General features: G+C 34.5%; 1 protein-coding gene and 1 pseudogene across 3 annotated transcripts; one reads left to right on the forward strand and one right to left on the reverse strand.

The window, feature by feature from the left end:
• Window positions 1–520: 520 nt before the first annotated feature.
• LOC140057143 (uncharacterized) lies at window positions 521–10,701 on the forward strand. Of its 3 annotated transcripts, XM_072102693.1 has the most exons (7): window positions 521–679; window positions 1,645–1,824; window positions 2,537–2,611; window positions 8,795–8,941; window positions 9,249–9,347; window positions 9,590–9,824; window positions 9,995–10,701. In XM_072102693.1, exons 1-7 carry the CDS (start codon window positions 587–589, stop codon window positions 10,087–10,089), a joined length of 924 nt encoding a protein of 307 aa, XP_071958794.1. In that variant the 5' UTR covers window positions 521–586; the 3' UTR covers window positions 10,090–10,701. The 3 variants fall into 3 exon arrangements, 2 of the variants coding, with proteins under 2 accessions (XP_071958794.1, XP_071958793.1); XR_011846880.1 differs by lacking the exons at window positions 521–679; window positions 1,645–1,824; window positions 2,537–2,611 and adding an exon at window positions 7,363–7,821 and having other exon boundaries at window positions 9,995–10,158; window positions 10,213–10,701; XM_072102692.1 differs by lacking the exons at window positions 521–679; window positions 1,645–1,824; window positions 2,537–2,611 and adding an exon at window positions 7,363–7,821.
• Window positions 10,702–12,161: 1,460 nt separating this feature from the next.
• Window positions 12,162–12,279, reverse strand: LOC140057869 (5S ribosomal RNA; annotated as a pseudogene).
• Between the last annotated feature and the right edge of the window lie 2,135 nt (window positions 12,280–14,414).

Genomic DNA, 14,414 nt, shown 5'->3' on the forward strand with positions numbered 1-14,414 from the left:
TTGAGAGCTTGCTTATATGCGCTATATAAGAATGAACTATTATTATTATTATTTATAAAGACAAAATAAATGAAATGAAATTACGTAACACATTTCCATTTGTAGCCAGTCATTGACCTCGATAATTGAATTTTTACTGTATTTTAAAATTAAATAGCGTGTTGTATTTTTTCATATTTAGGGAAAATTTATTTGATATACCAGAGATTATACATATTATTACACCCACAAAAAATAAACGTCTTCCTCGAATGACACATCCCCTAAAACCCTCCCGAATACAAATTCGGTACTAGCAAGTCAATTATCACCACTATGACCTACCTGCCAATGGTTGCAAATATATAACAAGCTGGGATCATTTAGTTTGATTGGTATCACCAAAGATACAAATGGTAATTGTTTTGAAAAATAATATGAATTTTCGTAATCGTACATTTTCTGTAGCAATCGATTTTTTTTGTTATATTACAATATCGACTATTTATAGTCCGAGAATCATTGGACAGCGCTAACATTGTGCTAAACGTCATTGAGTAATAAGATCTCTAGTAGGAAAGACGTCAGACTATTTACCGAATAAACTATGGTTAAAATTTGTGTTGTGAGTCCTGAAGGGCTAAAAGATGACAAGAAAGTGGAAGGTTTGCCAGTACCAGAAGTTCTTACGGAAATACCGGTAATGTTTTTACATGATTTTAGCTTTAAAATATCAAACACAGAACTAAAGCTCTAAATAATAATGATCGAGTGAGCAGGAAATGCTTAATAAGCGTTCAACAAAAAAACGTACGCGGAAATATTGGATACAAATATGTCTAGCTAACTCTTTTTTGTCAAGTTGTTTTTTTTATCAAGAACTATAAGCAAATATACAGTAATAGTAAATTAGGCATTGCATTTAGACTTTTTAATTTTTAAATAATACATTTTGTAAAGCCATAGAATAATGATTTTTTATATGTCGTTTGTCTTCATGTTCCATACTAGTTAGCCTACTAGCTTACTGGATAATTTATGTCAATTTGTTATTACATGAACGCCCTCAATGTTGTATATTGGGTCATCTGAGAAAATTTAGAAAAATAGAGCTGCTAGTCCAGAAATTGGATTTATATGAAGCAAAATAATAATAATAAGTTTTCAAGACCAGCTCTACCATGGTTGGGGCTGAGCTAAAATACTATTTGAAAAACAGAGCTGCAACTTCTTCTCCGGGAATTGCATTTAAATTGCAATATAAAAAACTATTGCATGCGTATTGATATTGACTATGATACAAATAATTATTGTTTATGAGTGTAATAGTACACATAATGGCATGAGGTAAATGATGAAAGGTTATAATTATTTAAATGAGGCACGAGCCGAGTTGAAATTTAACCTTTCATCATTCACCAAATTCCATTATTTGTACCATTACACGAATATAAAACATTCAATATTTGTTTTATATAACATCTAAGTAGATTCCTGTCATTTGAATCAAATAAAAGGTAAACAGTAACATTTGGTTTTTAATTATTTATGATTATTGGGTATAATGTGGATGCACCATTGAGCTATTTATTTTATATATACCAAAAGTATTTTAGGAGTTGCAAAATGACAGCTAATCAAGTCTTGATTTCTGTTCTAAATTAGTTACAAGAAAAGCTTACAATAAATGATTTGGCGACAATCAAGAATCCAAAGCGAAGATGTAAAGGAGTCGTGATAATACTGGTCATGCTTACATTAGCCGTCACGTGCCTGTGCCTTGCAAGTGTCATTTACAGTTACACCGTGAATAACAACGAAGAACAGGACATGATCAAAAATCAGGTGTGTTATGTGGTAAAGTGCGGGCAAAAATATCTAAATAATAGTAAATGTTCCACTAATCATCGATCTATAGTTTCCCTTATGTTTCATAATTGAAAATCGAAATGTTTCGACTTTGTTGAAAATAAGCACTTTCTTATAATGGTGTTTGTGCACAAAATGTTATAAGGTGACTAATTTAACTAATATAACTTAGAATTTGATATTTAAGTCTGTTTTTTATAGCAGAATTTTGCCCAATTCCATTCTAATATTTGTTACAGTGATTTACGGTACATTAAGCAGCTATTAACGCCTTACGTATAATAAGCTTCACACGTTAATTTTGCGTAGCACCCTTGATAAATTTGTATCATGCATTTACGAGTTGATCATCATTACAAAGTTGTCCATCATTAAGTATTTTTATAGGCTGGATGTACATTGGTTATATTGTAATATTCTTTCTTGTTGCTTTGTAATTTTATAACAATCAATAATGGGACATTATTAAGTCTACAGCATTTTTTACAATTTGTAATTACTGTTGTCATAGAAACTGCTGTTATACCTGGATTATTATTATCCAGCATGAATGTCTGTTGTGTCTATCATTGTTATTCTATTTTTACATTATAATCATAAATATTCAGCTTATATAAACTCATAAAGTGCCCAGTGGTATAATTAATTCATAGCAAGTAATTACTATTTCTATTATCCACACTTTCAGGAGCCACAACGTTTTGAAATCGATGTTACGTTCCGTGACCCGGATGGTGTAACTAAAGAAAAACATGAATTGGAAGTAAGTTTTTTAAACAAGACAATAACTTAGGCTTACAATTCAGATCTCACATGAACGATTAAGATTGCGTTTCTAGTTTTACTCTACACACACAACAGTGTGAGAGTGGGTTTTTTCTAACGTACAGATATTAAAATTGAGTTTTTCTAAAATGTTATTTATGACAAAAAGTACTTCCTTTTCACCACAGTAATAAAGGATATCTGTTATTTTAGTGATGTGCGATTGTATGTAAATAAAAGCGAAAATTCTCAATAAGGCCTAACTAAAATAAATCTGACTTTGCTAGACACCCATTGATGATATTATTGGTTCAACTGTATAACTAAAGATCTGTCTACACTATCAAACTTTATGTGATATATGGACACGATGACGTCATATCACTACCAAATTGGGCACATCATACTTTTTTGTCAAACTAGTTTGATAGTGTAGTGTTTACATAACATTAGTATTATTTATAACGGTAAAATACGATACAAGTAACAAAGTATTATACAATATCGTAAGTAGGCCTGTGTCAAATGTTGACAGCTAAACAGGCGGAATACCCCCCCTGGCGGTTTTTACCGGGTTGAGAAGCGTTCGATTGGGCTGGGTAACAAGTGAAAAAAATAAAATAAAATACAAAGAAGGGATAGAAGAAAGAAAAAGAAAGAAAATATAAGATAAGAATAAAATATACGATATATGATATGGCTTCAAATGAGTCAAATGAGTCACAGTACAGTATGGTATTCAAGTAAGATGATATGAAATACACAAAATCCTGACTGACAACTCGTGGGAAGACGCACTGCTTATCAGTACATTAACATGCGGTCAGTTGACTGTGGTTTTTGGCGTCTTTTATCTAAGTCGCCATCACGGGCATCTCATACACAATTGTGACGCTGTGCTGTGCGTGTGAGGCCACCTTAAAAAAATACACTCCTACTAATCGTATGTAACGCGCTAGCGATCAGCAAAACGAACGTATTTTCGTGGCTGAACAGCGAGTTCCGCTTGGCCTCCCACTTTTTTTTTGCTGGGCATACTAACACAACACTACGATTGTTTACTACAGGTCTAGTCAAGCCTTAATAAATGTAATTAATATAAATCGACATAAGAATATTAAGTATATTTTAACTAAAATATAAAAACCTAACACTAAATTTACAAGATAAATTCTATTTGACTAGATGGTACGCTCGCTTCGCTCGCGTACCATCTAGGTCGTGCCCACAGATGGTTCTCGAATACATAATAATTTCAGCTTTAAAAAACTGGCGATTTCAAATGTACGTACAATAATACATGTCGTTTACAGGATCGAATAAATAGACACTGATTTATGTACTCAACTAAAATTAACACCCTGAGAATTACTTCCGAAAGAGAAACTTGTCACAAAATGAGACCAATTGTTTAAGTCAAATTTAATCAAACTTAATTTGTGTTTTGTATGTAACATTAGGGGTGAGGGATGGGGAAGAGGATGGGTGCAAAGAGGAAAAATTTTTAACTATATTAAATATATTCTTTATCCATTTAGTAACGAAATATTAATTGTTTTCATGTTTTACAAATAATATATCACTAAACACAGTAAAACATTGCTATGTAATACTTTGTTGAAACTATCACCGTCCTAGTCAATTGAAATAGTACAGTACATGTAACGATACATCACTACGACGTGTATGTTTATATAATGTAAAACAATTTGTGAAAACCACCTCTATTCGGGGAAAATCATAAAATCGATTTAATCGTCAATAAAAATTAAATTATCTAACTCAACTTTATTAGTAGGCCTAATGGTTTACAATTCTTTCTTAGAGCCAATTCATACTTAAGTTGGTTCCTACCCTACCCACCAAAGTTGTTCTGTGTTTAGGGGATTTGATGCACCGTAGGCCTATCCTCTACTGGCTTTACAACGCTACTCATGCCAGTGAGGGAAGGGTGATGATGTGGGTGGTTTAAATGCAATAATAAAGATTTGTACATAATATACGGCGACTGAAAACGCTAGCTCATTATCCGTTAAAAAAAATTATATCCAACCTCTGCAGCACAGATCGCAAATCAATACATTTGTATAAACGTATATTAAATCTATAAAAATAGTATTTTTTAAAGAAAAGCGGCCTGTCTTCAACATTATGATCCTGTACTCGAGCTGTTCAACCGGTTTTCAACCATTAAAAACAATTATCGCAGGAGGAGATAGGAAAATGCGAAGCATCCTCGTATTATTGTCTGTGGGTATTTTTCAAGACGGACATCCATTAGACAGTGTATAGGCTACCACGATCGAAAAACACCCCTATTTGGGGAAAATCGTTGAACCTAAATTCGTTTTAATTGTCAATAACTAATTATCTAACTCAATTTAATTAGTAAACAGGGTTACATCAGGTGGTTAAAATCAGTACCAGTATCAGTACTAACCAACTTTATATACCATCGAGTAAACATTCTAGAAAAAACGCGCGATTTACCGAATTTTGCCCTTACGTAAATTTATATATAGATAACTGCTGAACATCGTGGTTCTGGAGCTAGCCGTACACAGAGCTTGACATAAAAGGGTATTCCCCTACACGGGTCTCTGCGTGCGTGTGACGTGCCCAGCCAGCTGCTTGATAGTATAGAGAGAAAGCATGCAGCTCACGTAAGTGCAAGATGCAATGGTTGAGTGAATTCAGGGATCATCTTAATTCCATGGTTTGTTACCTAAACACCACATGATGGTGAATATGCCTGTTAAAGTCTCAATGATACGATCCCTTAATGTACCATGTTGTTGCTAGGAGGCTTACAGGGAGGAGGGATCTAGCCTAGTTTCGGTCGGCAAGAGAATGCCGTCCTCTGACAATTTAAGGTCGGCAATAAGGTCGGCAATTGAAATTCGTGGGCTGGAAATTACACCAAATTATATAGTTCATAAACAAAAGAGATTAGCCGGAAATGCGATTTGCGGCCATACATAGATAGGCCTATAGAGAAAAAAAATTCGAGGGTATGGTTCCACTAAACAACTTAACGATCCACCCCGCCGTCAAACCTGGTTAACGGCCCTGTTTCAGTCTTCTAACCGGAAAAATTACTACCTTTGCCAGGTGCGGATCCAATGTTAGATTGGGTTTTCACATGTTCAAATGTTATGTCACCTGTGTTTTTAACGGTGGAAAATGTACGATCATTGTGCTGATTGCTGTGCAATAAATGGGAGTGTTATTTCCAGGCCAACTACTACTAGTTGGAGGCGCCATTTATCATGAATTTTATGTGCGAGAATACCATTTCCGAAGATCTAGGGGTGTCATTTACCAAAATTCTGAAGTGAATTGACCAATCACAAGCGATGGATTATTCGAACTGTCGCTTGTCATTGGTTAACACGCTTGCGTTGCGTTTACGTCATTGCGTTGTTACGTCCCAGTGCGAACCAAGCTTAAAGAGGCGGATACGAAATTGACAAAAGTGTATTTACTTGCGTTGCGAAGTTATGCGTTGCGGCAAGATTTCTTGCAACGCAAGTACGTTAAGCGCACACTCAAATAATTTAACTAATCATGAGATCATCACAACTTTCGTTTGTGATTTGTCTTGCATTGTGCCTATACGAACGTCGTCGTTGCGTTGCGTCCAAGTGGGAACCAAGCTTTATTTATAATTAACCTAAAGTACGGTAACTAGTTCCTAGGTCGTTAACCTAAGGTACGGTAACTAGTTCCTAGGTCGTTAACCTAAGGTACGGTAGCTAGTTCCTAGGTCGTTAACCTAAGTTACGGTAACTATAGTTCTTAGATCGTTAACCTAAGGTACGGTAACTAGTTCCTAGGTCGTTAACCTAAAGTACGGTAACTAGTTCCTAGGTCGTTAACCTAAAGTACGGTAACTAGTTCCTAGGTCGTTAACCTAAGGTACGGTAACTAGTTCCTAGGTCGTTAACCTAAGGTACGGTAACTAGTTCCTAGGTCGTTAACCTAAGGTACGGTAACTAGTTCCTAGGTCGTTAACCTAAAGTACGGTAACTAGTTCCTAGGTCGTTAACCTAAGGTACGGTAACTAGTTCCTAGGTCGTTAACCTAAGGTACGGTAACTAGTTCCTAGGTCGTTAATATAAAGTACGGTAACTAGTTCCTAGGTCGTTAACCTAAGGTACGGTAACTAGTTCCTAGGTCGTTAACCTAAGGTACGGTAACTAGTTCCTAGGTCGTTAACCTAAGGTACGGTAACTAGTTCCTAGGTCGTTAACCTAAGGTACGGTAACTAGTTCCTAGGTCGTTAACCTAAAGTACGGTAACTAGTTCCTAGGTCGTTAACTTAAAGTACGGTAACTAGTTCCTAGGTCGTTAACCTAAGGTACGGTAACTAGTTCCTAGGTCGTTAACCTAAGGTACGGTAACTAGTTCCTAGGTCGTTAACCTAAGGTACGGTAACTAGTTCCTAGGTCGTTAACCTAAGGTACGGTAACTAGTTCTTAGGTCGTTAACCTAAACTAGTTCCTATGTCGTCGCAAATTGCTCGTTCGCGTGTCAGTACGTTAGACCAGTACTACCTGTTGTCAAAATGATTTACCTGATATTTTGAAAAGCAGATTTCGTTCAAACTTTAAAACAACTTTGTTATCACCTCTTTGTTAAGACGGTGTAGGCACAGTTTTGAGAACATGCCTACGTCGTTTTCTGTATGTTAGCCTAATATTTTATTTGCAGGTTAATATTCAAATTGACTTTTCAAACGACATTCTGACGACCCAACACGGAATGGCAAAAAATCCTATTGAGATAACCAAACCCGTGACTAAAATAACAAAACAGTATCTGTATATGGAATCTGCCGAACATGCAGAACACATTACCACGTCCCAGTCAGAAATGACTGACGAATCAGAGATAACAAAGCAAAGTGTATCGGCTACTGATGACCCTAGTACAGTTTCTCAAAGTGCCACTGTTACTACATCTACATTCCCTAAAAATCCTACAACATTGCCACAAACTTCTGCGACATTTACCTCCCAAGAGAGTGAAATGTCATCAACTACAGAGAAGACAACAACACCTGTAATTGTACAAACGACGGACGAATACACAACCATGGACGAACAGACGACGGAGAATACGCCGTTTAGAAGTGTTAGTGAAGAATACACAACCATGGACGAACAGACGACGGGGAATACGCCGTTTAGAAGTGTTAGTGAAGAAGTAAACAAAACATGACATTTTAATTGTTTGTCTAGTCTGTTTGAGCACAAGCACAGACCACGTGTGTGTGTGTTGATGTAGCCTACTAAAACAATTATTGCTTTTAGATGTACACTGTAGATGTCTTTTGAACTGTCATTATGGCTTACTCGCACTGTTTTGCAACACCAGTCATGTCAGAAACAAACTTAAAGGTTTTTATAATATAACATGATTACCGCTGATTGATACTATTGAGACTCTAATTAATAATCTTAATAATTCGTTCGTTATTGTTCAAAGGTTGCTCAGCAAATATAATAAAATGTTAAGAAATGTCTTAGCTTGTATTTGTTTTAGTGTATGGTCATTTTTATTTAAAGATGTATTGTCCCCCAAAAACATGAACAATGAAGATTAATTAAATCAGACTTTGAATATGTTATTTTGTAGTTTTAATAAAGTTAATCACTTCCATAGAAAAAAAACGAAAAAAATAATGTTTTCACTTGTAAAATGACAAAATAATTGGTAGCCTAAATGCAACCAAAAATCCATTGGCTGGCAGCCAATTTGACAATTTTTTGCTTTAAATTACATTTATTTCAGGTAATACATTTTTTTTTTCGATCCAATTTTTGTGGTGGATAAGTGAATCACTACCGTATTATGTTACATTAAAATGGAATATTTAACAAAAATTTCTTTCAAGAATTATTCTTTTCAGGGGGAACAATACATCTTTAAAAACTGCATTTATTAAAATAACTTTATACAGTATTTGTATACACTGGTGCATATTTCTTATTTTAAATTTCGCAATTTCACTACTACGATTTTGTAAAAATAGTGCAAACTATTACATCTGTATTTTGCTTGTGTCTAAATATATAAACTTTCTGTAATTCAGAATAAGTATAATTATCATTGGGTAAACACATATTATTTGCGCTGCACATAAAATGGTCAACCTTTTAAACATTTTCTTTTACAGAAAACTACCCAGTATCACTCGACCGCCAATCCCCTTCACCACTTAAAGGAGGAAATCGTTGTAAATGTCGATAACAACACAGAGGTGTTCACTATTCCACCAGGCGAGGACCACGAAGCTTTGATATTTCTACATGACTTCACACATGTAAGAATTTACATTCTACCGTCAGCCACAGTGACAGCAATGTAATGAAATCATAATACGATAGACGGATAAAACTACACAAAGACCACCGAAAATTATATCACCGAAGACAAGAAATATATATAATATGCAGCTTTGAACTTTAACATGATTGATTTTGATTATGTGTCTCTAATATGAGCAACACTTTCCATAAAAAAAGATGAAAAATGCCTATTGTAATTGTAATTATTCTAATATTGTTACTGGATTATATTATCTTATTTAGTATTGGTTAAATCTGTTTTTCTCTCTCTTTTTTTTATAGGAGTACACTGCGTATCTCCTTGTCGAGCAGGATCTTTGCTTCGTTAAGAACATCAGTCCATTCATGATGAGCCCGTTAGGCTTCTTAAATATTTTGCTGGTAAATACAACCTTTACCAAGAATAGTATAGGCCTACAATGAGTTATTTTTAATAAAAACTATAAACTGGAACAGCCCACATTAACTTTTCACTACGTGATGATGGGAGCTAGCCGCCAAGAAGATGCTGCTGAGATAATTATAATGTAAAACAGTAACGATAAAATCAAATCACCCCAGTCCAACGTTGACAACACCACCCTGGCAGTGTAAAAAAAGTAAAATGTCTATTTTTTTTTTAGAATCCAATGTATTTTGTGCACGAGTTTATTGTTACTCAAACATCGTACATTGCTATCCCTCCACCTCTTCAACGCCTTAGCTTTGGTCCTGAAATTGAGAACCTCTGTGGCAACTCGCCTACATTTTGGTTGGAGGAAATGGATGATGATGAATACGATACGGTAAATGTTGATGATCTGCCATGGATGGACTGGGGTTATCCAGACCGTTACATCCGCCGTAAGCGCTCGGCAGGTAAGAAGGGGAAGAGTGTATTCTACTCTCTACATAATTTGGATATGGGGAGTCGAAAGTCTCGAAAACAGAGATCTCGTGTCTTTGGTGTCTGTTTTCGAGGTCTCTGTTATTCCTTTACTGTATACAAATTGCTTAATAAATAAACAATAATCATTGCTTTTTTGCAGATCATAACGAAATAAAAAACATCAGGTTCTTTGATGCTGATGAGCGGATGCACAAAGAAAAAATCTCGTTCGGGAAACTCGCCAAGGACAAGTAAACCATTGTGGACGCCTTCATTAAATGCTGAATGACTTAATGTTTTATATAAACTTTCTATGTTCATTAGGCATATCTACGGAAGCGTCTAGTGCCATCCATTTAGTCAAGTGGATGGCATTAGACGCTTCCGTATACGTACTGTACCAGTATTAGATGGTATTTTGGCTATACATTTTCAAGTGTTCTTTCAGCTAGTAGATAGCTCTTTTTGGCTAATAGTAGCTTATCTTAGATTTACCCATTCTTCATATTTTGCGTTTTTTCTAATGGACCAACGAGTGGAATTGACGTCATGCACACATACGCTTAGGCCTATGCATTTTTTTTTTAAATAATTATTAATCGAGAGAGTTTACACTTTGTTATTTTAAGCTCACAAACATTTGTATTATAATAAAATAATTAATGAATCAGATAAAGAACAATTAAGGAGAAATATGGCATGGAATTTCTTAAAAATGGATAATCATTACTTGTAATCAATATTGGTTACGGTAGTGGTTAATATAAAGGCAACAACGAAGCATGGAATATAAAGTACATCACCATGACTATGCAAGCTTTGACCGAAGATGTTAAGATTTATAATAATAAATGTATTTTAAATTTACTTTTGAGATGTTTGAAGTTACTGAAATTATATTTAAACTATTATTTTCTTTTTAAAGCACAATAATATACATCACATTCAAAAGCACAAACGAATAATGCCAACTGATTCAATACGTATAAACAATCAAGGTTTCAATTATGGGTGTATGGAATAATATCAGATATATAAAGTGCCTAATGTTGTGAAATCGCTGTACTATTACCCTGGGACTTTCTTTTATCAAACACGTATGGAATACTCCCATAATGCAGTTGGTAGTCAATGCAAAGTTGTGGGTCCACCTTAACATGTGCCCATTGTTAGCCTACCCGGGTGGTGGAGAGAGTCAAACATAAGTACGGTGTCGTGCTTAAGTATACAAGCAATTTGCTTTAATCATAACTTCAATATACTGCGGTTGAACTCTTGATTTTGATTTGGGCTTTGGCCTCATCTTCCCATATCTGTGTCTTCTCTGAGGCAAAAGCATTGCAAAACAAGGCTATAATTTACTAGATTAACTACAAAAAACTCAGGAATAGGATTGGATTGCTCAACTATTGGATTCACAAAAAGTTTAAATACCGAGAATATATGCACCCTCTAAATTTAATTGAGGAAGAAAAGTTTTGCGTTTTTGTTAAAACTAAATTTCAACCTTTTACTTTCAACAGTTTTAAAATCAAGGGACCAAAAGATATGGAGAACAACATAGAATATTTTAAAACCATGTATTATCCTTGATTTCTGCCCTCATAGTTGAGGGAAAACAAATCTGAAATCACTCTAGTTGACAAAATAAATTATGCCAATTATTTTGCTTTTATACGCCTTTTTTACTATAATTGTCATGTGTTTTCATTCTACACCAAAAAAAAAAAGAAAATAAGAGAAGAAAATGTAATCACAGTACTTAATCACTTTATTTAAAAACAAACCTTGATTTAACTTTTAAAATTATCTAAAAAATGTTGAAAATATTTCCAAAAGTATTTATTTCCATACAAGCATACCTCTGAACCAAATAACATTTAATCAATCGGTATACTTGTCTACACACTAGATAAGACAGAAGTTTATTTAAAAAGAAAAAAAAAAAACATGTAATTATCAAAAGACCCATTATATTCTTATTTTCCCCCAATATGAAAGCCAAACCAAAATAGGACAATGTATTACTTACAAATGCTGAATTACATACTTTACACACACTTTTATTTATTTATTCCCTAAAAATACAGGATTATTTTATTTTTATTTTATTTAATTGAAACCAACAGCGATAATTAACGCCACTAACAGGTTTGATACAAACAAATCCAGGACTGTTTAAAGCACCTTGATTGGTCCTAACATTGATCAAGGGCTTCTCTCGTCCAGTGCCCACCTTGACCAGAGGTCTGAGGCTGATACTAGATGCAGGGGCTGCCATAAGAGTCAGCAGTGCTGATTTCAAATGCCTAACGGGACCTCAGCTCCGTATACAGCACCCGTTATTCCCAGATGGTCTCCCATCCAAGCTCTAACCAGGCCCAACGTCGCTTAACTTCGGTGATCCGACGAGAACCGGTGTTTCAACGTGGTAAAGCCGTATAAACAATAAAATTATTAAAACATGTTTAAAATTTAGGGTAACCCCTAGCGACAGCGGCAGAAATAGCAACAATTTTACAATCTAATTTGTACATAATGGGGTCTTGTAATCCAAAATCTTGAGGTCAATCTAACGTCTTCGCCCTTTACTACGACTTCTACTTCTTCTACCACCGGATCTACCAACGCTTCGACGACGTTCTCTTTCTCTTTCCTGTTCCTTTCTTCTTTTCTCTATCCGTAATTCATTCTGTTTTCTTTCTTCTTCATCTTTTTCCTGCATTTTCTTTAGTCTCTCTTCTCTTTCTAACTTTCTTTGATTCCTTTCTTTTTCTTTTATTACCATCTGACAATAACAATTTAAAACAGTGTTATAGTTTATTCTGTGTACAATTATGTGAGAAATACCGAAAACTTTGTTTATAAAACTATATTAAGGCCAATTTACACCAAATAGCAGTAACGGTTAGCGGAAAACAAAAATATAGAATTTATGTTATTTCTTATGACCACAAAACGCAGAGCGGACAGGAAGTTAGATACAGGATAAATACAGATTCTACGTGGGACAAGCACAAGGTTTCCATTTTTTCTGTGTAAATTGGCTTTTATACTACTTTATTATTTCTATGCAGTTTGATTGATCTTTGACCCAGCATATACCCATTTTAAATGTGTATTCACCAATCATGAAAACCAAGTATAATCTTTATTGAGAGTTAATGAAAATCTTTCTGACCTGTTCAGGGGTTAATGGCAGCCAGTAGATGCAAGGTGTTGCTTTTGTTTTCCGGAACAGATCATCCAGTAGTTTGGCGGGAGGCTCTTCTGGTTCAGGAGATTTTACTGGGGAAAAAACAGTTAAAAATAATATAATGAGTAAAATAATAAATAACGAGAACATGTTTTCTTGACCAGAAAATTATTATCTAATGCTCTTATCCAAAGCCACCTATGCCTCCACCTTCAATCTAGACCTAAAGAAGAATTGATAAAAAAAAGACTACATGTTTCATTCTTGAGCTAGGTCCCTGTGATCGTATTGGTAAAATTGAGCTAGATAAGGTTGGATATTTAAATATTGAAAACAGGGTAATACTGCAATTCGAAAATGTAATACCACTTTTTATTATCATGGAATAAAAGCTTGGAACAATTTACCTAATGATATAAACTGTATTAATAATAATAATAAATATTTGCAAACAGGCTGTTAAAAAGCACTTAGTCTTATGCCTGTATAACAAATACTTTATTCTCGGTTCATCCAATTTGTTATTGCCTATTTTTAAATTGTATATATTCTGCCATATATTATTGTTATGCGTGGTTCATTTGTATGTTTATGCTGTTTGTTGTGATTGTCTTTGCTGTTTTTAAAGTTGATTTTCTTTCAACTTTATGGGCTATCCTTGGTTTCTTATTTAATGTATTTGCTTGTAAAATTGTTTGTATTCAAATTGTCTTGTAATCTTATATTGAAACCGAATAAAAAGCAAATCTAGTACCAACACAATGTAACAGAATGTAAATGGTGCCTAGGATAATCTTTTCACAAGCTACATAATTGATTAGAAAGATAAGCCCATATGCATATTATTCCAGAAAAGCTATATATACTGTATATAAAATTGAGGTCCTACTGTACTACTACTGTATTGATCATATTCTATATTATAATCAAATGAGCATAGAGAAACCAACCTTTGTGTCTGGCAGATCTTTCATCAGGGCGATCTCGCCTTCTTCGATCGTGTGATGAACTTCTTCTTGGTCGTTCTTCCTGTGTACTTTCTCTCATTGTGATATCTCTCTTCCGGTCTCTACCAACTTCCTTCTCTTTCAATCGCTCTTGTCTTGCCTTTTCTCGTTCATGTCGCACATCTTTCTTTTCTGTTTCTTGCTTTACTTCCCGTTCAACAAGTTTTGGTACTTGTATTCCTTTAGCTCTCAATAACTAATATAAACCGTAGAATACACAATATATATCTGATATTTCGTAACATTATCTGGGAAAAAAATGTTTCGGTCAAGCCCTGGCCCTATTTTCCTCCGTTGAAGAGTCATCAGTCTCTACTTTACATATTCACTAAAGGAAACCTATTTTTAGGCCTATAAACAATTTTAGAAGTTGAGGT

The sequence above is a fragment of the Antedon mediterranea genome, chromosome 8 (assembly GCF_964355755.1).
Source record: "Antedon mediterranea chromosome 8, ecAntMedi1.1, whole genome shotgun sequence".
NCBI classification, from domain to species: domain Eukaryota; kingdom Metazoa; phylum Echinodermata; class Crinoidea; order Comatulida; family Antedonidae; genus Antedon; species Antedon mediterranea.

Coding starts and splice junctions, on each gene's coding strand:
- LOC140057143 (XM_072102692.1), top strand. CDS start 7,378: ATGGCAAAAAATCCTATTGAGATAACCAAACCCGTGACTAAAATAACA. Junction 9,348..9,589: donor GCTTCTTAAATATTTTGCTG/GTAAATACAACC, acceptor TTTTTTTTTTAG/AATCCAATGTATTTTGTGCA. Junction 9,825..9,994: donor CCGCCGTAAGCGCTCGGCAG/GTAAGAAGGGGA, acceptor GCTTTTTTGCAG/ATCATAACGAAATAAAAAAC.